This window comes from Gracilinanus agilis, chromosome 6, assembly GCF_016433145.1.
Source record: "Gracilinanus agilis isolate LMUSP501 chromosome 6, AgileGrace, whole genome shotgun sequence".
NCBI classification, from domain to species: Eukaryota; Metazoa; Chordata; class Mammalia; order Didelphimorphia; family Didelphidae; genus Gracilinanus; species Gracilinanus agilis.
This window is the reverse complement of record NC_058135.1, coordinates 29844717-29868747: the sequence shown is the minus strand read 5'-3', so window position 1 is coordinate 29868747 and position 24031 is coordinate 29844717. Positions and strand designations below refer to the sequence as shown.

The 24031-nt window shown below is 36.6% G+C and overlaps 1 protein-coding gene across 1 annotated transcript in view; it reads left to right on the top strand.

Annotated features, from left to right (window-relative positions):
* Nucleotides 1-24031, top strand: part of EREG (epiregulin) — a 34455-nt gene that overhangs the window by 8975 nt on the left and 1449 nt on the right. Inside the window, exons 2-4 of the mRNA XM_044682322.1 lie at nucleotides 15726-15812; nucleotides 22330-22453; nucleotides 23392-23541. Coding sequence (XP_044538257.1) covers nucleotides 15726-15812; nucleotides 22330-22453; nucleotides 23392-23541 — 361 coding nt within the window. The remainder of the gene's footprint in view (nucleotides 1-15725; nucleotides 15813-22329; nucleotides 22454-23391; nucleotides 23542-24031) is intronic.

Genomic DNA, 24031 nt, shown 5'->3' with positions numbered 1-24031 from the left:
GTCACCTCCACAAGTCAGTTAACTTCTCTGTCTCAATTCCTTCAAAAGTAAAATGGGAATTGTAATAGTGCCTACTTCTTAGAGTTATTGTGAGGATCAAATGAGATAATATCTATAAAGCACTTTGTAAATCTTCTGTTATTCTAATAATTATTAGAATTAGTATATATACAGTCAGAATATATAGATATCAAAACATCCTTGGAGGCAGGAGACACGACAACACCATGGACAACACACTTAAGTTTTTTCAGTGTTCTAGGCAAGATGATAAATTGGGGAGAAAGCACCATCCTGTACTGACAGAAGGGATTTTCTAATTCCTCCTTGATGGAGGGATTTCCTCTCTCTGGACCTCTGATTTAATGAAATTCCTCCATCAATGAAATCAAAAGATCAGTCCCTATCCCTATGAATGTTATGTATAGACTGCCTAAAAAGTCTCCATGCCCATGCAATTTTAAGCTTTAGTAACTTAAGATATTTTTTAAAATTATTTTTACTAATGCTTTATTTGAATGTGTGATATGAAGACTGCATAAAACTATGAAAAGTTCAACAATGTTTTGCATTGTACAATGAAATAAAGCTTGAAATTTATCAAGCACCTTAACATTTGCAAAATGTTTTACATACTTTCTCTCACAATAACAAGCATCACGCCTGTTTTTTAGGTGAAAAACTCAAGGCTAAATTAAGGGATTTGCCCTTAATCACAAAGCTAATGTATTAGGAATAGAATTTGAACCTTCCATCTTCCTGAATCCAACTCTTTCCTTCTATTATCTTATGTCATATGACCTTTCACTGAAAGGACTAAGTGCTTTTACCTTTTGTCTTTTTGTTTTTACTTTTTTACCTAGCCCAGGAACTTGAACAGAGTGTGAGAGTGACTAAATATTTGTGTTTGTGTTTGTGTGTGTGTGTGTGTGTGTGTGTGTGTGTGTGTCCAGATAAATGATTTTATCAGTGTAGACAGCTCCCAGTGAGAAAACTTCCTCTACCAATGTAGATTAGCCACTCTTCCATAACTTACTGTCTTATAGAGTTTCCTGGGATTCTGAGGGGTTGAGACCTGCCCCATTGCACAACTGCATGGGACTTGAATTTGGTTTCTCCTGGCTCCAAAGCTGGCTCCTTATCCATTATGCCTCATTATTTTTAACTTTGGACCTAGCCAGTATTTAATTGGAATTTCATGAAATAAATAAATTTTATAAGGTCCATTGAATCCAATAACTAAAACTAAACAAAGCCCCACCAACTATCTAATTAAGTGCATGTTTGAACAGTACACTTTTTACAACAAGGCTGCCTTTCTATTGTATAGTATTATAAATAACATTTCCCATCTTTAGCTAAAATATAACTTCATTAAAAAATTATCAGTGATTTATTTGAATTGTGAGCCCAGCACTGCATAAATACAATAAGGTTTTAATATATCTAGAGGTAGGTTGTAAATTACAGTAATAAAGCAAAATATCTGAAAAGGACCAATTCAGAATAATTCTATCCTTTCTGTGAATGGAAGAAGAGCATGTATTGAGAGTTCTTGCCCTGTTGCATAATAACTTAGCTATTAAGTGCAAATATCTGCAATTTCCTCTCGCTCTTATCAAGATCTAGCTTCATTTTAAATATTTCTTAGGCATTTTTTTAATTCAGTTCTTAATGAAACATAATTATATGTTTGTTGGCAGACAGTAGGAATAGGAGTCATTTATAACCAAATCAAAGCCTTGCAAAAACTCTTACATTTGCATTCTTCAATAAAAATAAACATGTTGCAAACTGAAAAGTGCAAGAAGAAAACAGTGCTTATTCATAACTTATATGATGGGGAGCTTATAATTGTCTTTAGTAGGCTAAGTATGACCATAACTATTAAAGAAGCTTAATAAACAGATCGAGAACTTGGGTCTATTCCTTTTACATCTGTCCCCCCAAATAAAAACAACCAAATTCTTTGATGTTTTGTGTAATTACTAAAATCATAGAATATCCCCTGAAAAGTTATTGAGAATGTCTAGTTGGTCAGGAGTTGGTTAATCTTCATAGAAAATAAAAGTGAAAAGAAAGAAGATTTTGTGACCTGGTTGGGCTGGGCAAAGGTTGCTGATCTATCAGATAGATGTCCTGTTTTAGATGTTTCCTGGATATTTAAGTACTTCAGGAATCTGAATCCACTAATGTGGATTGTAGTTAGGTGGTATACTGGATAGAACACCGGGCATGGAATCAAGAAGACTCATCTTCTTGAGTTAAAATCCAGCTTCAGACACTTACTAGCTGTGTGACCCTGGACAAGTCATTTAATAATGTTTGTCTCAGCTTCCTCATCTGTAAAATGAGCCAGAGAAGGAAATGGCAAAGCCCTCCAGTATCTTTACTGAGAAAATACCTAATGGGATCATAAAGGGTTGGACACAACTAAAATGACTGACTTTGATGTAGTCAGAAATACATTGACCTATTGACTAGTCTTCTGATAATAAGCCTTGCCAAATCTGGCTTTTGCTGGGTTTGAGATGACAAATGTACGATCCATCTCTGGGCCTATTGTTGAAGTCTTTCCAATTTGGTTGGACCTGCCAGAGCTTGTGCTCCATAGTCATCGACTTTTCAAAATCTAGGGTGGCTTCCAAGGCAGAATAAGGCTGCAAAAGAAGACTGTACTACTGAGTATTTTTATGTTGGTTTTGTCCTTTGGTGAAACTCAGGTTAAATTGGTCAAATACAGTCCATTCCTTTCCACAACACAATTATTCCTGAGAGTGGCAACTAATTTTCCAATTGTTTCTAGTTTAATCACGATATTATGTCTACTAATTGTGCTACCCAATATGGCTTTTAGGAACCAAGTTAGAGAGAACTATACACAATTGAGAATGACATTTCCGACCCCCAGAATTCCTGTGAACAACGATGGGGCTAATACCTTCTAATGTAGTGAATGCTCCAGGGAAGTCAATGTTTAGTAATAGGGCTTTGCCCCCATTCCAAAGGATGGCACTCACACCTCCCACACACCAAGGCCCCTAGACCTGTGCAAGGGTGTGGGTTGAGTCCTGACTCAGAGGGAAGAGGTAGCTTGTCTGCTGTGAGTCACCCACCACACTTCCTGCTGTTATACCAGAGTTTTCACTGATGTAGAACCATTCAAAAACTTGTACCCATCACATTTTTGTGACCTGAGAGGTTCAACACCCAAGCATGCTTTCACCAGATTTCTATCTTTTTAAAGTTTACATGAAAAAAAATTGAGTATGTGTATGAGGGGTTTTGGGAGAAGAGACACAGCAAATGAACTTGCTTTTGAGAGTGACTATGCTGAGCCTGGGCAAGAGACTTTACTCTCTGTGCTAGTTTTCTTTTTACTTTGTAGCAGCTCTCTCTTCAGATAGGTATATATAAATATAAATATATGTATTTGCATTAAAATATGTATCTAGGTGTAGACATATGTATATATACATACATGCAGATGTGTGTATGTGTATACATGCACATGATGACACTTTTATTTATTTAACATTTTATTTTCTTATTTATTTGTTTGTTTGTTTTGATTTATTCATCCCTAAAAGGCAGCATGATATAGTATACAACACAGATATAACCTGTGTTATTTGGATCAAATCACATAATCTCCTTAAGTCTCAGTTTCCTCATCTATATAATAGGGTGAAGGATTGGATTCAAAGGTCTCTGAAGTTCCTTCCAGATCTCATTCTAGGAGACTGTGACCATAATCAGACAGTTCTAGCTTATCCCAGGCAGAGAGGCAGCTGTGCTGGTATTTTGAATAACTGTCTAGTGGCAGGTAACCCAGTGGAGTCAGAAGGACCTGGATTCAAATGTGGCCTCAGATACTGTTTGATCCTGGACAAGTCACTTAGATTTGATACTAAGTCAGAAGGTTAGGATGTTAAGGGGGGGAGGTAAATCACTGTCTGATTACACTATTAGAGGAGAAAAATCACAGTACAAGCTATTTCAGCCATGGATTGAAAGCTCTACCAGGAGGTAAATAATTGAACTATAGAATAGATAGTCTGTTCCCATAATCCAGAGGAATTGAAAGATTCAGGAAATTCATAGGTAAAGCATTTATGCCATCCTTAATTGATTGTACTTTAGTTCAAGTCATTGTGGTGCCAATGTAATGCAATAGAACTGGTTTAGTTCCATGTTTATCAGACATTCACTTGGAGAGGTCATGGAAGATGAGCTGCATTTAAGCTACAGGAGACCTAGATTTGAATCCCAGGTCAGACACTTAGTCACTAAGTGACTTGGGACAATTCACTTCCCCTCTCTAGGACTCAGTTTCCTCATCTGTAAAATGAGGATATTAAAGCAGAGGATCTCTAATGTCTCCACCAGTTCCTAAATAAAAGCTATTAGTTTAGTTTTTTGGTTCTATGAAAGTAGATTGAGGATATGTTTTTGTTTCCTAATTTTACAGTATTTTCAGACTTCAAAGGCTTAAATAAAGATACATGTACCATGCTACTACATATAAGGAGAGTTGCAAAGATCAATTAAAAAAAAACCTTTCTGTCCTCATGTTGCCCTCACCTGACAACTAGAGACAAGTAAGTAAAAGATGGCAACCTTAATACAGCTAATAAGAGGAGGCTTTGAAATGAGATAAAATTAGGTTCAAAAATGAAATATTAATCCAGCAATTCAGTGGCAGGTCTCACGGAAATCTTCCTGATCACTGGACTAGCTCCAAGGGAGGGCCGCAGGTAAGGAAAGCCCGGTTCTTCTCAGGCTGGCACACCCTGAATTGAACATTCTTTAATTAACAAAGACAAATATTTCACCTGTGGCCTGAATGAACTGGAACCAAGTTTCCAGCAGTGGAAAAATTAACAACAAAGGAAAGGCTAGTATCTAGTTTCTGTGAAGCATAAAGAGACTAGACTAGATATAGTGTGTATGCATGTGTGTTTTACAGACTTATTATTTCTCTTAAGAAGATTTGGTAATAAGCCCTCTTGGGGTTTTCATTATCTGTTGAGAAGACTGAATGACAATAAATAATAATATAGTTAAAACAAGGATTTTTTTTGGAAACTGACTAAAGGTTAAAATAAATGAGAATCCCATTGCTCCTTTGCAATAAGTAATATGGATCAGATTAGACTGTTTTCTTCTTCACCTTATTCCATTTGGACAAAAATAAACAATAAAGATTGTATGTCTATATTTTATCATCAGAGATTAATAAATAAATATTAGCCTACTCAGGGATGAAATTCATATTGAGAGTTTTGATCTTTTTAAAAGCTATTAGCTTAGTTTTTTGGTTCTATGAAAGCAGATTGAAGATATGTTTTTGTTTCCTAATCTTCTAATTTTACAGCATTTTCAAACTTTAAAGGCTTAAATATAAGCTACTTACAAGTGGTGTCATCCTTTAGGCAAAATTTTGCCGCTCTATGGACAGCAATCTTTTTTTATTTACAAAAAATTTAAATGTTGACATAGATGGTTTATGTGATCCCTGACACTGAAATTGTAGGAGTCCAAGAAATACACGGGACTGTAGCAGATATACCATTGTTCTATTGGTGCTAACACCATTTGGGTTTAGGAGGTTGGGCATGCTACATCTAGTTTTAGTGAATGAAAAATAGGGCAAAATCTACCCACCTGGCATTTCAGGAAGAAAGAATATTCATCTATTGGCCATAGACAGAACTTTTAAAAATGCCAAATAGAGTAAGCAGGGATGGGTGGCTGTTACCTCTCGAATATTACCATACTAATATTACCATCTGGCAGCAGAGGGCACTCTCAGCACACTCTGCCCACAAACACATACATCCACACATACATGCACAAATAGGCAAATGAACAAATAAATAATGACTCATCAAATAAACACACCTAGATGGATTCCCTGAGAAGTCAATCTCAGTAATAACTTTAATTTGTTTTTGTTTTTTGATTTTGAATTTCACAGAGCCCAAATCAAATGGCTACTTCCATATACATTTTAGAAAAGAAGTAAAGAATTGCATCCAAAGATGAGAATTTCTGTTTTGTTATCAGCATTTAAGTAAATTGGTAACAAGTGGAATGAGCACCCCCTCTTCTCCTCTCAGTTCTTATATTTTGGCATCTGTTTAAGTGTTTTGTATGTCTCTGATAGGATGATCCCAGGATTAAACAATGTCTTGTGCTTTTCAAAGTAAACCATTATTTTGGGAAAAGAGACTACTTTTGTTTCTCTGATAGAAACCAGGTGAAGGGAGTTGAACTGCTTTCTCAAGTTCCCTGTGAGCTAGGAGATTGTATCAGAGAACTAGAACATAGTATCAGAATGTGTAAGTCCTATATAGCCCAAGTATCTATTTAGCCATTTCCTATATGTGATAAATGATATGTGATGTGGGATTACTGAGTTTTATTTCAAATTTATGGATTTTTACTTAAGGAAGGAAGAACATACACAATCAACTGGGTATAGAAAACCATCTTTCCCTACAGGAAAGTAGGAGGGAAAGGGGAGACAAATGGGGGAGCTGGTAGAAAAGAAGGCAAATTGGGGGAATGTAGTATTCAGAAGCTAAACACTTTTGAAGGTGCACAGAATGAAAGCAGAGAGTAAAGGGAAATGGGGGGAAATAGAATGGAGAGTAATATACAGTAATCATTCCAGCAAAAAATGTTCACAATTTTTTCTAATAAAAGTCTTATTACTCAAACACATAGAGAAGTTAATTGAACATACTCAAATACAAGTCATTTCTCAACTGATAAATGACCAAAGGATATGAACAAGCAGTTCTCAGACAAAGTGATTAAAGTTCTCTATAGATTTGTGAAAAAATGCTCTAAAACACTATTAATTAGAGAAATACCAATTAAAACAACTCTTGAGGTACCACCCCAAACTGATCAGATTGGATAATATGACAGAAAAGGAAAATGACAAAACTTGAATGGGATGTGGGAAAATGGAGATACTAATGCATTTTGGGGGGGAATTGTGAACTGATCCAACAATTCTGGACAGCAATTTGGACCTGTGACCAAACAACTCTGAGATACCATATACTTATCAAATTGGTTAAAGTCATAAAAGGACAAAATGACAAATGTTGAAGGGGATGTGGAAAAATGAAGACAGTAATACACTGTTGGTGGAACTGTGAACCGATCTAAACTGATTATTTAGAGAACAATCTGGAATTATTCCCAAAGAGTTATAAATCTGTGTATGTATTTTGACCCAGCAATGCCACTACTAGTTTTATTTCCTAAGGTGATGAGGGAAAAAGGAAAAGAATCTATATGTTCTAAAATATGTATAGCAGCTCTCTTTGTGTTGGCAAAGAATTGGAAGTTGAAGGGTTGCCCATCAATTGGGGAATGGCCAAACAAGGTATAGAATATGATTGTGATGGAATACTATTGTGCCATAGGAAGTGATGAGCAGGCTAATGTTTTTTTTAAAACCCTTAACTTCTGTGTATTAGCTTCTAGGTGGAAGAGTGGTAAGGGTGGGCAATGGGGGTCAAGTGACTTGCCCAGGGTCACACAGCTGGGAAATGTCTGAGGCCAGATTTGAACCTAGGACCTCCCATCTCTAGGCCTGACTCTCAATCCACTGTGCTATCCAGCTGCCCCACTAATTTTTTAAAAATATGGAAAGACCTATATAAAATTTTGAAGAGTGAAATGAACAGAACCAAGAAAACATTATATACAGCAATAGAAATATTGTTTGAAGAATGACTTGAGTATGTCTACAAGTTACTCTGTAAATATGTAAGACATAGTTTTATATAGGAATATTTCTTAGGGAATGGAAGTTACCTGGGTATTTTAATATAACAAATAAACAAAATAATTAAAAATTTAAACAAATATAAAAGATTACTTACTTTAAAATAATAATACTGAATTTTTAAAAGTTTGGTTTCTATGTCATTCATCAGTGAAAGACCTGAATTCAAATCTGTTCTTAGACACTTATTAGCTCTGTGACTCTGGGCAAGTCATTTAACCCAATTTACCTATTTCCTCAATGGTAAAATAGAGGTATCAACAGCACGTACCTCTTAGGGTTGTTGAGATGATCAAATGAAGTAATATTTGTAAACTGCTTAGCACAGAGCTTGGTACTTTTGGATTCCTTTGATATCTGCCTTACCCTCATAGTAGGACTCCAATATACATAGACATATATTTTGTGGTTGTTGAGTCATGTCAGTTGTGTCAAGCTTTTCATGACCACTTTTGGGGTTTTCTTGGCAGAGATATTGAAGTTTGCCATTTCCTTCTCCAGTGCATTTTATATATGAGGAAATTGAGGCAAACAGGGTTAAGTGACTTGCCCAAGATAAAACAGCTAGTAAAGTCAGTTTTAACTCAGAAAAATGAGTCTTATGACTCTGGACTTGACTCTCTATCCACTGTACCACCTAAACCTTCATTTTAGAATTAATGGAGTTTCTAGAGCTTATGAATTCAACCCTTCCATCTCCCTCTCATGGTACTCTCTTCAATTCCTGCTTCTTAATTTATTTTTCCTGTAATTTACCTTTCTGTCTTCAAAAAAGTTACTTATGGCACATTAGTTTACAGAAGAATAAAAGTAACTGCTGAAACAATGTATGTTTATGTTAAAGAACAGACTGCTTCTTTTTATTATTTTTATTGGTCTTTTTAAAATTTAAATTTTGAATATTTCCCCATAGTTACATGCTTCATGTTCTTTGCCTCTCCCCCAAACCCATCCACCACTCCATAGCTGATGCACAATTCCACTGGGTTTTACATGTATCATTAAGACTTAATTCCATATTGGACTGGAGTTATTGTTTAGTGTCTACATCCCCAATAAATATCCCCATCAACCCATGTGTTCAAGCATTGTTTTTCTTCTGAGTTTCTCCTCCCATAGTTCTTCCTCTGAATGTGGCTAGTTTTCTTTCTCATAAGTCCCTCAGCCTTGCTCTGGATCCTTACATTGAGGCTAGTAGAGAAGTCCATTATGTTCGATTTTACAACAGTGTATCACTCTCTGTGTGCAATGTTCTCCTGGATCTGCTCCTTTCATCAATTCCTGGAGGTCATTCCAGTTTACATGGAGTTCCTCCAGTCCATTATTCCTTTGAGCACAAAAGAATTCCATCACCAGCAGATAAAACAATTTGTTTAGCTATTACCCAATCGAAAGAGATTCCTTCATTTTCCAATTTTTTGCCACCACAAAAAGAGCAGCTATCAGTATTTTTGTACAAGTCTTTTCCTTATTATCTCTTTGGGGTATAAACCAAGCAGTGCTATGGCTGGATCAAAGGGCAGGTAGTCTTTTCAAACCCTTTGAGCATAGTTCCAAATTGCCATCCAGAATGGTTGGATCAGTTCACAACTCCACCAGCAATGCATTAATGTCCCAATTTTGCCACGTCCTCTCCAACATTCATTACTCTCGCATGCTGTCATTTTAGCCAATCTGCTAGGTGTCAGGTGATACCTCAGTTGTTTTGATTTGAATTTCTCTAATTATGAGAGATTTAGAACACTTTTTAATGTGTTTGTTGATAGTTTTGATTTCTTTATCTGAAAATTGCCTATTCATGTCCTTTGCCCATTTATCAATTGGGGAATGGCTGGATTTTTTGTAAAATTGACTTAACTCCTTATAAATTTTAGTAATTAGACCTTGGTCTGAGTTTTTTGTTATAAATATTTTTTCCCAATTTGTTCTTTCCCTTAGCATTGGTTTTGTTTGTACAAAATCTTTTTAGTCTAATGTAGACAAAATTATTTATTTTACATTTTATAATTTGTTCTAACTCTTGCTTGGTTTTAAAATCTTTCCTTTCCCAGAGATCTGACAAGTATACTAGTCTGTGCTGACCTAATTTACTTATAGTTTCCTTCTTTATATTAAAGTCATTCACCTATTCTGAGTTTACCTTGGTGTAGGGTGTGAGACGCTAGGCTCAATCTCTCCCATATAGTTTTCCAATTTTCCCAGCAGTTTTTGTCAAATAGTGGGGTTTTGTCCAAAAAGCTGGGTTCTTTGGATTTATCATAGACTGTCTTGCTGACTTCACTTACCCCAAGTCTATTCCACTGATCCTCCCTTCTGTCTCTTAGCCAGCACCATATCGTTTTGATGTCTACTGCTTTATAGTACAGTTTAATATTGGGTACTGCTAAGCCACCTTCCTTCATATTTTTTTCATTATTTCCCTTGATATTCTTGGTCTTTTATTCTTCCAAATGAACTTATTGTAGTTTTTCTAATTCAGTAAAAAAGTTTTTTGGTCGTTTGATAGGTATATTACTAAATAAGTAAATTAATTTGGGTAGGATGGTCATTTTTATTATGTTAGCTCATCTTAGCCATGAGCAAACTATGTTTTTCCAATAGTTTAGATCTAGTTTTAATTGTGTGGAAAGGGTTTCAGTTGTGGTCGTATAATTTCTTTGTTTGTCTTGACAGACAGATTCCTAAGTATTTTATATTGCCTAGAGCAGTGATGGACAAACAACTGCCTGGGGCCAGATGCAGCCCACTGAAATGTTCTATCTGGCCCTGCAACATTATTCCTAATCTGACAAATACAATGAGTAGGATACAATACAATGAAACTTCGAAAGAGTTGACTTAGAAACAGACTGACAGATGAGCATTTCCTTTCCTTTGGCCCCCTCTTTAAAAAGTTTGCAAATCACTGGTCTAGGGTGATTTTAAATGGAATTTCTCTCTCTAACTCTTGCTGCTGTGATGTGTTGGAAATATATAGAAATGCTAATGATTTATGTGCATTTATTTTGTATCCTGCAACTTTGCTAAAGTTGTTGATTATTTCCACTAACTTTCCAGTTGATTCTCTAGGATTTTTTAAGTAGACCATCATATCATCTGCAAAGAGTGATAGCTTAGTCTCCTCATTGCCTATTTTAATACCTTCAATTTCTTTTTCTTCTCTAATTGCTACTGCTAGTGTTTCTAGTACAATGTTATATAATAGAGATGACAATGGGCATCCTTGTTTTACTCCTAATCTTATTGGGAATGTATTCTAATGTATTCCCATTGCAGATGATGTTTGTTGATGGTTTTAGATATATACCATTTATTATTTTTAGGAAAGGCTCTTCTATTCCTATCCTTTCTAGTGTTTTCCAGGAATGGGTTTCATATTTGGTCAAAAGATTTTTCAGCATCTGTTGAGATAATCATATGATTTTTGTTGGTTTGCTTGTCGATATGGTAAATTATGTGAATGATTTTCCTAATTTTGAACCATCCTTGCATTCCTGGTATAAATTTCACCTGATCATGATGGATAACCCTTGTGATCACTTGCTGGAGTCTGCTAGTGTTCTGTTTAAGATTTTTGCATCTATATTAATTAAGGAGATTGGTCTGTAGTTTTTCTTTCTCTGTTTTTGTTCTACTTGGCTTTGAGATCAGTACCATATTTGTGTCATAAAAAGAATTTGGTGGAACTCCTTCTTTGCTTATTATGTCAAATATTTTGTATAGTATTGGGATTAGTTGTTCTTTGAAGGTTTGATAGAATTGACTTGTGAGTCCATCTGGTCCTGGGGATTTTTCTTAGAGAGTTCTTTGATGGCTTGTTCAATTTCTTTTTTTTAATATGGGATTATTTAAGTATTCTATTTCTTTTGCTGTTAATCTAGACAATTTATATTTTTGTAAACATTCATCCATATCCCCTAGATTGCTATATTTATTGCCATATAATTGGGCAAAATAGTTTTTTTATGATTGCCTTGATTTCCTCTTCATTAGAGGTGAGGTCTCCCTTTTCATCTTTGATACTGATAATTGGGTTTTCTACTTTCCTTTTTAAATTACATTAACCAGTACTTTGTCAATTTTATTTGTTTTTTTTAAAGTACCACCTTCTAGTCTCATTTATTAATTCAATAGTTCTTTTTCTTTCAATTTTATTGATTTCTCCTTTGATTCTTATAATATCTAATTTAGTTTTTAACTGGGGATTTTTAATATGTTCCCTTTCTAGTTTTTTGATTTGCATGCCCAGTTCATTGGTCTTTGCCCTCTCTAATTTGTTAATATATGCACTCATGGATATAAATTTCCCCCCGAGTACTGCTTTAGCTGCATCCTGCAGGATGTCTCATCATTGTCAATCTCTTCAATGAAATTATTAATTGTTTCTATGATTTGTTCTTTAACTCACTTTGGAGAATCATATTATTTAATTTCCAATTAATTTTTGATTTGCCTGTTCAGGTGCCCTTACTAATTATTTTTATTGCATTATGATCTGAAAAGGTTACATTTATTATTTCTGCTCTTTGGCATTTATTTACCATGTTTCTATGCCCTAGTACATGGTCAGTCTTTGTGAATGTACCATATGCAGCTAAAAAGAAGGTGTATTCCTTTTTGTCTCTATTTATGTTTCTCCACATATCTATTAAATCTAAATTTTCTAGGATTTCATTCACCTCTCTTATCTCTTTCTTATTTATTTTTCAGTTTGATTTATCTAGATCTGATAGAGCAATATTTAGATCTTCTACTCATATAGTTTTACTATCTATTTCCTCCATGAGCTCTGCCAGTTTCTCCTTTAGAAATCTGGATGCTATACCATTTGGTACATACTGAGTACTGTTATTTCTCATTGTCTATACTGCCTTTTATCAAGATGTAATTACCTTTCCTATCTCTTTTAATCAGACCTATTTTTACTTTGGCTTTGTCAGAAATCATGATTGTCACACCTGCCTTCTTTTTCTCAGTTGAAGCCCAAAAGATTTTGCCCCAGCCGCTGACCTTAACCCTGTGTATGTCCACCTGTCTTGTGTGTGTTTCTTATAGACAACATATGGTAGAATTTTGTTTTCTAATCCACTCTGCAATTTTCTTCTGTTTAATGGGCGAGTTCATCCCATTCACTTTCAGAGTTATAATTATCAGCTATGTATTCCCCAACATTTTGGTATCCTCTTCTAGTTCTACCCTTTCTTCTTACACTATTTCCTTTTAACCCAGTGGTTTGTTTTAAATCAGTCCCCCTTGTCCCCTCCCTTGGTTTACTTCCCTTTCCACCCCCTCCCTTTTTATTCCCCTCTTATTATTTTTAAGGCCTAATGAATTCCCTCCTCCCTCTCTTCTCTTCCCTTTGAGAACTCCCCACCCCACTCTCCCCATTGCTTTTTCCCTTCTGCTTTCTCCTTAGGGTTAGATAGAGTTCTATATCCAAATGGATATAGATACTCTTCCCTCTCAGGATTAATTCTGCTGAGAGTAAGGTTTAAGTATTTCCTATTAATGCTCTCTTCCTCTCCTTCTTGTAATAGTATTCATCCCCTCCTCTTCTCATGCCCTATTTGTATGGGATAGATTATCCTATTTTTTTATTCCTTCAAGTTTCTGTATCATCTTAGACCAGTGATGGGAAAACTACAGCCTGCAAGCCAGATGCAACCCCCTGAAATGTTCTATCCCACTGCACATTATTCCTAATCTGACAAATACAATGAGTAGGATACAATAAAATGAAACTTCAAAAGAGTTGCCTTAGAAACAGACTTACAGATGAGCATTTCCTTTCCTTTGGCTTCCTCTTTAAAAAGTTTGTCCATCACTGTCTTAGACCATTTAGTACTCCAACCTCTCTCTATGAATAATTCTAATTACTATAATAGTGAATACAATTTTTGAGAATTACATATAACATTTCTCCATATAGGAATACAAATAATTTGATCTTATTGAAGCCCTTACAGAGGCAAATTTAAAAATAAGAGTTTTCTTTCTTTCCCCTCTGTTTCTTATTTAGCTTTTCATGTTTTTCTTGGTTTTTGTGGTTGGATATCGAACTTTCTGTTTAGTCCTGTTCTTTTCCATGCAAATACTTGGAAATCTTCTATCTTGCTGAATGCCCAAACTTTTGCCTGGAAGTATATAATCAGTGTTGATGAGTAGGTGATCCTTGGTTTAGACCCAAATCTCTTGCCTTTCGGAGTATCATATTCCATGCCTTGTGGTCTTTTAGCATGGAGGCTGCTAGATCCTATGTAATCCTGATTGGTGTTCCTTGATATCTTAATTGTCTCTTTCTGGCTTCTTGTAATATTTTTTCCTTAACTTGGAAACTCTTGAATTTGACAATTATATTCCTGGAGGTTGACTTTTGAGAGTTTAGTGTAGAGTGTGATCTATGGATCCTTTCAATGTCTATTTAGCCCTCTTGTTGAAGAACATCAGGTCAGCTTTCTTGGATAATTTCTTATAGTATGGTGTCCAAATTTCTATTAATTTCTGATTTTTCAGGAAGATCAATGATTCTCAAATTGTCTCTTCTAGACCTGTTTTCTTGATCTGTCATTTTCTCAGTGAGATAGTTCATCTTTCCTTCTATTTTGTCATTATTTTGACTTTGCTTTATTACTTCTTGTTGTCTTGCAAGATCATTGGCAAATTCTGGTCTTTAGAGACTGGTTTTCTGCTATAATCTTTTGATATTCCTTTTTGATTTGGTCTATTCTGGTTTTCATCATTTCCTGCTGTTTAATTTGGGTCTCCAATTTGCTTAACATTTAGTTTGATTTTGGGGCATCTTTCTCCAGTTGTGAGTTTCTGTCTTTTAACCTGTTAATTTCCTTTTGAGCTATTCCCCACTTTTCTTGTCAAATCTCTTTCATCTTTTTCATGATATCAGATTTGAACTCCTCAAGAGCTTGTGACCAATTTTCTTTTTTGGGGGGGAAGATTTGGATGTGTTTTCTTGCTTGTCCTCTTTTGCTGTATGCTTCGTTGTCTGGATTTTTTTCTGTGTAAAAGTTATCGAGTGTTTATGCTTTCCTCTTGTTTTTTCCCTTGGTTAATTCGTGGGCATTCTTTGCCATCATTATGTTGGTTTTTCCTTCTCAGTAGGAAGTCTTGGTGAGACAGGTAAGCTCTCTGTGTATAGAGCTGTGGAGTAGTTTTTGTCTGAGTCACAGTGCAGTGCTTCCCCTCTCAGCTTTATCCTCACATCTAAGGTCTGTGCTCTTTAAACTCCTGGGTCTGAAGTCTAGTTGTTCTCAGGGTTAGGTCTCTTGCTGGTCCCCTTGCTTGCTCCTCTGCCCGAGGCTCCTTTATGAGTCTAAGCAAGCTGTTTCCACAGTCTGTCACCCCTCTGCTCTAGGTCTGCACCCAAGGAGTATACTCAAGGTCTGTGCTCAAAGTCTGTGTTCTTTAGCCTCTTCGGGTCTTAAGTCTTGTTGCTCTCAGGAGCAAACCCCTGGTAATCCCATTTATTTGCCAAGAATCTAATGAATGCCCCACACTTGCTCTAACTCTTGTGTGCTGGCTGTGGGACTGTAGGGAGGGTGGGGGGAGCAGATTGATCAGCTTTCATTTTAGTGAGAGCTATTTCACCCCCTTATAGTGTGGAAATGCCCATAGCCCATGTGCCTTCAATGCTGCGCCCTATTGTGTGTGTGTGTGGTCCCTTTGTTCATCTGGATTTGGTTTTTGTTTCCATTTGAGGTATCATGTATCAGTTGGTCAGGAGAGTTAAGAGCCCTGCTCCTATTCTGCAGCCATCTTAACCCAGAATATTTTTATTGGTCTTGAGAAGACATTCATGCTGAAGAAATGCATGAAAGAACTCTATAAATACTGTAATCATTTAAAAGACTATCGAGACCCTTATTTCAAATATTAATGGAAATCTCTTCTTTTGAAACAGGTTTGTGCCTTTTGCAAGATGTTCATAATACAACTATGATTCCATCATGCATCCCAGGAGAATCAAATGATAACTGCACAGTTTTAGGTATAATTATTTTTTTATAAAATTATTTCTATATGTATTTATAATGCAGGTGACTACTCTTTCCCTATGGAACCAAAACAACTCCCTTCTCTCCAAAAAAGTCCTCTCATCATAAGTATACATAGTCCTGCACAGCAAATTTCCACACTATCCCTAAAAAATATATGTCTCTCTTTTCATTTTAAGTTCATCACTCCTCTGTCAGAATGTAAGTGGCATGTTCCATTGCATTAACTAGAATTATGAAGGCTTTTATTCTTGCTTTCTCTACAATGTTCTTATAATTGTATAAATTGTTATCTTAGTTCTGCTCACTCAGCATCAGTCCATAAAAGTCTTCTCAGTCTCCTCTGAAACTCTATTTTTTATGACACAATAATATTACATTTCTGGCATATAAATATGAATTGGCATCTGGCATATGAATATGTGCCATAATTTGTTTAGCCAGTCTTCATGTGCAGACCAGTCCATTCATTTCCATTTTTTAGCTCTCATAAGAAGAGCTGCACTGTGTGTGTGCGCATGTGTGTGTATGTGTGGGTGCATGTGCACATATGCATGTGTGTGTGTATATGTGTGTACTTTCTTCCTTTGATCTCTTTGGGGCATAGGCCAAGTGATATCACTTGGTCAGAGGAGAAGCACAGCATAATATATATTTTGAGCATAGTTCTAAGATGATTTCCAAAATGAGTGGGCCAATTCGAAGCTCTACCAGTACTTTACTGAGGAGAGACAATTAGATGACACAGTCAGGAACTTATCTTTTTGAGTTCAAATCTGGCCTCAAGCACTTTAGTTGCATGACCCTGAGCAAGTCACTAACTCTGCTCCAGGTTCTCATCTGTAAAATGAGCAGGAGAAGGAAATGTTAAAACACTCCATATTTTTGCCAAGAAAAACCCAAAGGGGGTCACAAAGAGTCAGATGTGACTAAAAAATGACTAAAAACAACAAAAACAAAAATTGTCCTGTAGCTCTGCCAACAAGTGTTATAAGTATATTCATCTTTGTTATTATTGGCCCTAAGAATGAAAAACCACACTCAAAAAGGCTATATGCATGTATGGATTCATACATGAGCTTGAGAAAATAATTTAAATTTTGAATCTTTATTTTCTTACCTGTAAAGTGAAGGGGCTGGACTTAATGACCTCTGTCTGAGTCCCCTTAACTGCAAAATCTATGATCTTATGAATGATATTGAACTTGGTCATAGAATCACTTTAATAATTCAAACATAGAGATTAGATAGGAAGCAAGCCTGTGAATTCAGGTGTAGGGAACTCCTGGATGAGGAAACTCCCTCTACTAATGCACGTTCCATTTTCTCTAAAACTTAGAGTACTTAAAGAGCTACCTTGGAATACTGAGATGTTAGGTGACTTGACCAGGATCACAAAGCCAGAATTTTTCAGAGGTGGGAGTTGAGAGTATGAAATGAAAAAGGGAAACCCTGGAATTCCACCTAACAGAATAACTTTTTCTTTTATTGAAGGGAGAATAGACTTGGGGAAAAAAAGGAAGAAAATAGAAAAGTAGAAATTGGACACTGTTTAGGGTTCAGCAAGGGAAATGGAACTTAGAAAGACCTTAGGAAGACTCATGGAACTCGCCTATAAGACTTCCCTTAGAAAACATTCTTTTGAGAGCTATCAGGTGAAATTGGGTAAGGGGAGATCTGCACATGCTAAGCACGAACTCAGTAAGTCTTTTTTTGGTGGAATTTGCCTTTCTCAAACCTATTTCTGTTTTTTACCTTTGGTCTCATAAAGCTTGCTATAACCTGAAGTGCCAGGAAGTTGAAAGATTAATGAGCCATGAAGTTGTTAGTAAGGGAAGATGCAATATCCACAGATAGAGGGGATGGCTGAACTGTCAGCAGCAAGTTTGGAATTTGGCAAGTTCAGGAGCAAGGAAGTCAAATAAAGACAGGGGAAAGGAGTCCAACTTTACAAAGCAAAAGATCAGGTCCAAGAAGAGAGATCGAGAAAGGCAAGACAGGTAATAATACAAAGTAGGTGGGGATAAGAGTAATATCTTCCTGCCTATGAGACTTTGACAAGTCACTTCATTTCATAGGACTGTAGGATATAGGGATAGGAGGGACCTCGGAGCCCAGGCTTCATTTTTAAAGATGAAATCAAGGTGGTGGTAGGGTAGATCCACCTATTTGTAAGTAATTTGATCAAAGTTACACAGGGAGAAAGTACCAGAGGGGATTTAAGCCCAGGTTCTCTGATGGAGAAGCAACCCCTTTCCCACTGTGTTTACAGTTTCCATTTCTGGACCTCAGGTATCTCATCTCTAAAATGAGGATAATAGTAGCACCTACTTCCCAGGGTTATTATCTTTAATTACCATCTCTAATTTATCCTCTTTATATCTTGTTTGTACGAAGTTGTTTGCCTGTCATCTTTCTCATTAGACTATGTTCTCCTTGAAAAAGGAGACAGCCAATCTGGAATCAAACAGTCCTGAGTTCAAATCCAACCTCAGACACTTGCTAGCTGTGTGACTCTGAGCAAGTCACCTGGCTTCTTTTGACTCATCAACTGTAAAATAGGGATAATCATAGATTCTATTTTCTAGAATAGTTATGAGGATCAAAAGAAGTAATATTTAGAAAGAACTTAACTTAATAATGTAGGAGGAACTTCATGAATAAGTTTTCCTTTATTGAGAGCACAGACTGTTTTTTGCCCTTATTTTGTATCCCCAGACTTAAGGCAATCCCTGGAACTTATTTTTGTTATTATTGTTGAATCAATTCATTTGTGCTAAACTCTTTGTGACCTCATTTGGGGTTTTCTTGGCAAAGATACTGGAATGGTTTGACATTTCCTTCTCCAGCTCATTTTACAGATGAGGAAACCGAGGCAAGCAGGATTAAATGACTTGGTCAGGGTCACACAGCTAGGAAGTGTCTGAGACCAAATTTGAACTCAAGTCTTCATGACTCCAGGCCTGATGCTCTATCTACTGTGCCACCTAGCAGCCCCTGGCACCTAGTAGGCATTTAATAATACTATTGACTTGTTGACTTGTAAGAATATAAGGAATAATTTTTGTAAAGTTCTTTGCGAGACTTAAAACTTTATATAAATTCTATCAATGTTCATTATCATCATCATCATTGTCGTTGAGGATTCCTTACCACTTTGGATCTATGAACTTTTATGAAAAATACTTTTCAATTTACAAAACACTTGCTTCCCACCAAATAACTAGTTTTTTATCCCCATTTTATGAATGAGGAAACTGAGTCTCAGAAGAGAAGCAATTTGTGAATATTGACATATGTAGTAATTAGAGAAAACAGGCTTTGAATCTTCTGGGTCCAGAAGTCAGTGACCCTTCCTCCTACTCCACATTTTCTTTCAGGAAAGGTGCCAGATTCAGCTCTAGCATGGGCTTCAGGCCCCCTGTCCTCATATCAGCCATTTCCATAAATCCCTGTGGCTCTTGGCTCTGACCTACCCAAATTTCTACAGACCATGAGGTCTTTCATTAGTCCTTGTGGTGCTTCATCAAATGGGCACCTTAAACACAACTGGCAGGTGAGGGTCAGTAAATCTCCCCTTGATTCAGGATACTGGCACATTTGTTGGAATACCTCTGAGTGGCAATGGCTGGGGCAAGGTCTTCAAGTCAGCTACACTGTGCATACTCTCCTCCTCCTTCCTCCCCCCACGCAGCATCTAAGAACAGCCTCGGTGCTGCATTACAGAATCAGGTCCTTCCTGTTCTGCTTCATACCAGGCTACACCCAGGGCTCAGCTCTTGGGAGCTGCTCACAGGATCTCTTCATTGGGATGACAATGGTGAGTGCTCTAGAGGAACAGAAGCACTGCCCAAAGGCAATGTCTACAGGTTGAAGTGAGGGAGGGAGGCCTACTCCTTCCTTCTCTTTTTTAAAATTAAATTTCGTTTCCAATTAATAAGCATTTCCTTTTTCTATTCCCTATGGGGGGGAAAAAGAAAATTAAAAAAGATCCCAGTAACAAAACAAATATCCATATTGGTCATGTCCAAAAATGTACTTCTTATTCTGCCTCTTGAGTCCATCCCTTCTCTGGTGGGATGCGGGCAGCATCTTCTTCCTCTCTGGAAGTAGGTATTTGGAATAATCCAGATATTATCAGTCAGACTAACCATTCACATTTCTATCCTATTTTATTCTTCCAAGGGTCTTCAAGCACTTTATTGAGGGGAAGTAATGTAGTCCTATTAAGAAGCTAGCCTCCAAGTCAGGAAAACCTGGGTTCAAGTCTCATATCTAACACATATAGGTTTTGTGTGATCCTGGGCAATCTTGGGGTGCCAGACAACTCTCTCACATTCTGAGTGGGAAAAAAGGTGTTGACTGGCATTAGTAGTAGGAATTATTTCCTGAGAGTTTCCTTACTTACTCTCTCTCTCTTTCTCTCTCTCTCTCTCTCTCTCTCTCCCTCTCTGTCTATCTATCTATCTTATCTATTCATGTATCTATCTGTCTGCATGTTTGACTCTCTATATATCTATGTTTCATATATATACCAGTCCAGTTAAAAAATTGGGGCATGTGGAGGTGGCTTTCATGTCCATTTTTTCATTTGACCAACCCAAGGACCCCATAAAAGGTAGATGCCCGGAGGTCAATTGGATATCAATCTGGCAATTCTGAATAGGCTTTCCTGTTGGTTTTAGAAAGTTTTGGTGATCTATAGGAGCTGAAACCAGTCAAGCATTTACTAAGCCCTCTCTCTATGCTAGGCACCATGCTGAGTTTACTAAGAAAGGCCAATAAAAGGTGGGAAGGGGAGAGATTATAAGGAAAAATAGAGGTAGATAAGATTTGAAAATACTTCTAGTTCATATTAGTAATAATGATTACAATAATGATAGTTAGCATTTATATAGAACTTTAATGTTTTCAAAAGTCTTTATAAATATTATTTCATTTTTATCCTCACAACATCCCTAGTAACTAGATTCTACTATTATGCCTATTTTTACAGACAAGGAAACTAAGATCAGCAGAGCTTAACCTAACTTTCCTAGGGTCACACATAGAAAGCATCTGAAGTGGAAAGAAGGGAATAAATTTTTATTATACACCCACAGTATGCTAGGCATAAATGCTTAAAGTTAAAATCCTATTTGATTCTCACAACAGCTCTGGAAGGTTGGTGCTGCTAAGATTTCCACTTTACAGTTGAGGAAACTGAGGCAGAAATTAAGTGATTTGCTCAAAGTCACAAAGTAGTGAGAGTCCCAGTCTAAATTTGAACTCATATCTTCTTAGGTCCAGGACCCAAAGCTTTGTTCACTGTAGTACCCCCTAGCTGCCATTGTTTAAGGTAGTATCTGAACTTGATGCCATATAAGGATAATTGAAAAGAAGTAATGGTCGTTGGGTTCAAGTATCTGAAAGACTGCCGGGCAGAAGACTTGTAGCCAAGAAAAACTGATGGGAAATTCCACCTCAGATACTTATGGGACCCTGGGTTTCACCTCTGTTTATCTCCATTTCTTCATTTATAAAATGGGGATAAAACAAGCACCTACCTTTCAGGGTTGTTGTGAGGATAAATTAAATAATTTTTATAAATCACTTTTTAAAGTTACTTATTAGCAAAATATGCTTTTATTATTAAATTCTATGAAGAGCTATATAAATGTTACTTGTTATTATTATCAGATTAAGATTAATGGGTGGAAGGGCAGCTAGGCGACACAGTGCTTTGGACTGGGAGCCAGGAAGACCTATCTTAATGAGTTCAAATCTGGCCTCAGATACTAGCAGTGTGACCCTGGGCAAGCCATTTAACACTATTGGTCTCAGTTTCCTCATCTGTAAAATGATCTGGAGAAGGAAACAGCAAATCCCTCTAGTATTTTTTGCCAAAAAAAATCCCAAACAGGGTCACAAACACTGAAATGACTCAACAATAGATAGGTGGAAGTTTTATATAGTCTTGTAAATTCTATTATTTCTAACATTATTACCATTAAACTAAGAGTAATGGACAAACATTGCAAGAAATAGATTCAACTTAACATCAGGACAGGTTTCCTAAAAATTAGTTGGGTCAGAAGGAGGAGAGGATTGCCTTTTAGGTGCCCTTCTATTTCCCATCACTGTGGTTCCTCAGGTAGGACTAGGGGACTACTTGACAGGGAGGGATATGGCTTCAGGGAATTTTGCTCACAGACAGGCTAGAGTTTAGGCCCCAGAAACCCCCTTAATTGGTTAATATAAAATTGTGCTCTCTTATTCCAGTGCCATGGCATGGTTGGCCTGACACAAGGCTGCTGTGTAATTTTCTATATCCCTCTTTTGGGTGTGCTATAGATAAGAGCCTCAATTTCCTCACTCCTGGGGTCCCTCCAATACAGAGATCCCATATTTCTATTTTTAAAAGGGCCAATCATTCTTAATAATAGTCAGGTGACATGATTATAGTGACGCCAACACTCAATTTTTAAGACTGAAACAAAATAAACCATTCATTTTCCATTCTTTCCACAGTCCAAATTGAAAATACTCCTCAAGTGGCCCAAGTGACAACTACAAAGTGTGGAGAGGACATGCAGGGCTACTGTTTACATGGACAATGCAACTATCTGGTGGACATGAAGCAAAGTTTCTGTAGGTACGTATGTGGCCATCATCACCTCTTGCTTGGATAATTTCTTTCTAATTGTTTTACCTGCTTCCGGACTCTCCCCTTCTCGACTCAGCCTTTGCAGAGGTGTCAAAGTAATCTTCCTAAGGCTTCCTAAATCTGCCTGTGCCACTCTCCTGGTCAACATTCCCCAAGGGCTCACAGTGCCTGGCACAGAGTACACTCTTAACATATACTTGATAGGTTGAATTGGATTAATGGGTACTTTATGTATACCTTGCATGAATTTTAAGAAAATTTCAGGCAATAGAAAATAGGCATCAATATGTTAACCCCTTTTTCTGGAGTATTCAGTTAATTACTCTGTTGATTTGAAGCTACTTTTCTCTTTAAAATTATAATTTACTTCAGATATTGAAATAGGAACATAGGGTTTTAAACCTTCCTTCCCATCTCCCTCTTCCAAAGGTAGATAGGTGGCACAGTAAATAGAGCACCAGGCCTGGAATCAAGAAGACTTGAATTCATATCTGGTCACTTAATAGCTATGAATTTTTTAAAAAACCTATAGTATTTGTTTCTTTATAAATAACTAGCATTTCTATAACTCTTTAAGGTTTGTAAAGCATTTTACAACTATTGTGCCATTTAACTGCATTTCACAATCTCAGCTTTTGATACACAATGATGGCTTCTTTCATAACCATTCATGTGTGTGGGAAATGACATCGTTTCTTTCATTTTCTTATTATTTTAATTTAATAAATAAAGGTCTGTTCTTGCCGAAGCACTTGGAATACAAAAACAAAAATGGAAGAAAAGAAAAGCCCTGCCTTTAGGTCTACTGGGGAGTACACCAGAGTACAAGATCATGATTTCTCCTGTGCCAAGCCTCTATGTTTCTTTTCTTTCAAAGGTGACTCTTGTGTTGAATGGTCATATCTATCTTTTCTATTTTGACCTAGGTGTGATGTGGGCTACACTGGTGTTCGATGTGAGCATTTTTTGCTAACTGTCCACAAGCCCTTGAGCAAAGAATATGTAGTACTTACTGTCATCCTTGTTATTCTGTTCCTGATCATCATTGCTGGATCCACATATTACTTCCTCAGGTGGTAAGACATTTCTTCATACTCTTTTTTTTTAACATTTCAATTTTCTAGCTAGGAAGAGTTATTATAGTTTGCGTGAAAGAGACATGTGAACAAATCCCTGAGCTTCAGTCTCTTTATTCATAAACTAGAAAAGGTGCATAGTAGAAAGATCAAATGGCTTTGAGTTCAGAGACTTTGTGACTTTAGGCAAGTTGATGAACCTCTCTGAGTTTTCAGTTTCTCACTTGTAAAAGGGAGATAATCGATTTAATATTTCGAGAAAATAATATTTTCGATCTTCTAGTACTTGCTATATGATTACTAGTTATTTTTACCTAATGCACAGGTTGCATGAAGGCCTTTATGGGACTGGAGCTTAGAGCTTAGGCTTATTTCATTTGATTCAGGAGCAACCAGGTGAGGAAACACCCTCTTCCTGTGTAGTTCGGCATTTTCTCTACCACTTAGATTCTTACATCTTGCAATCTCAGTCTCAAAATATTGCAACCTC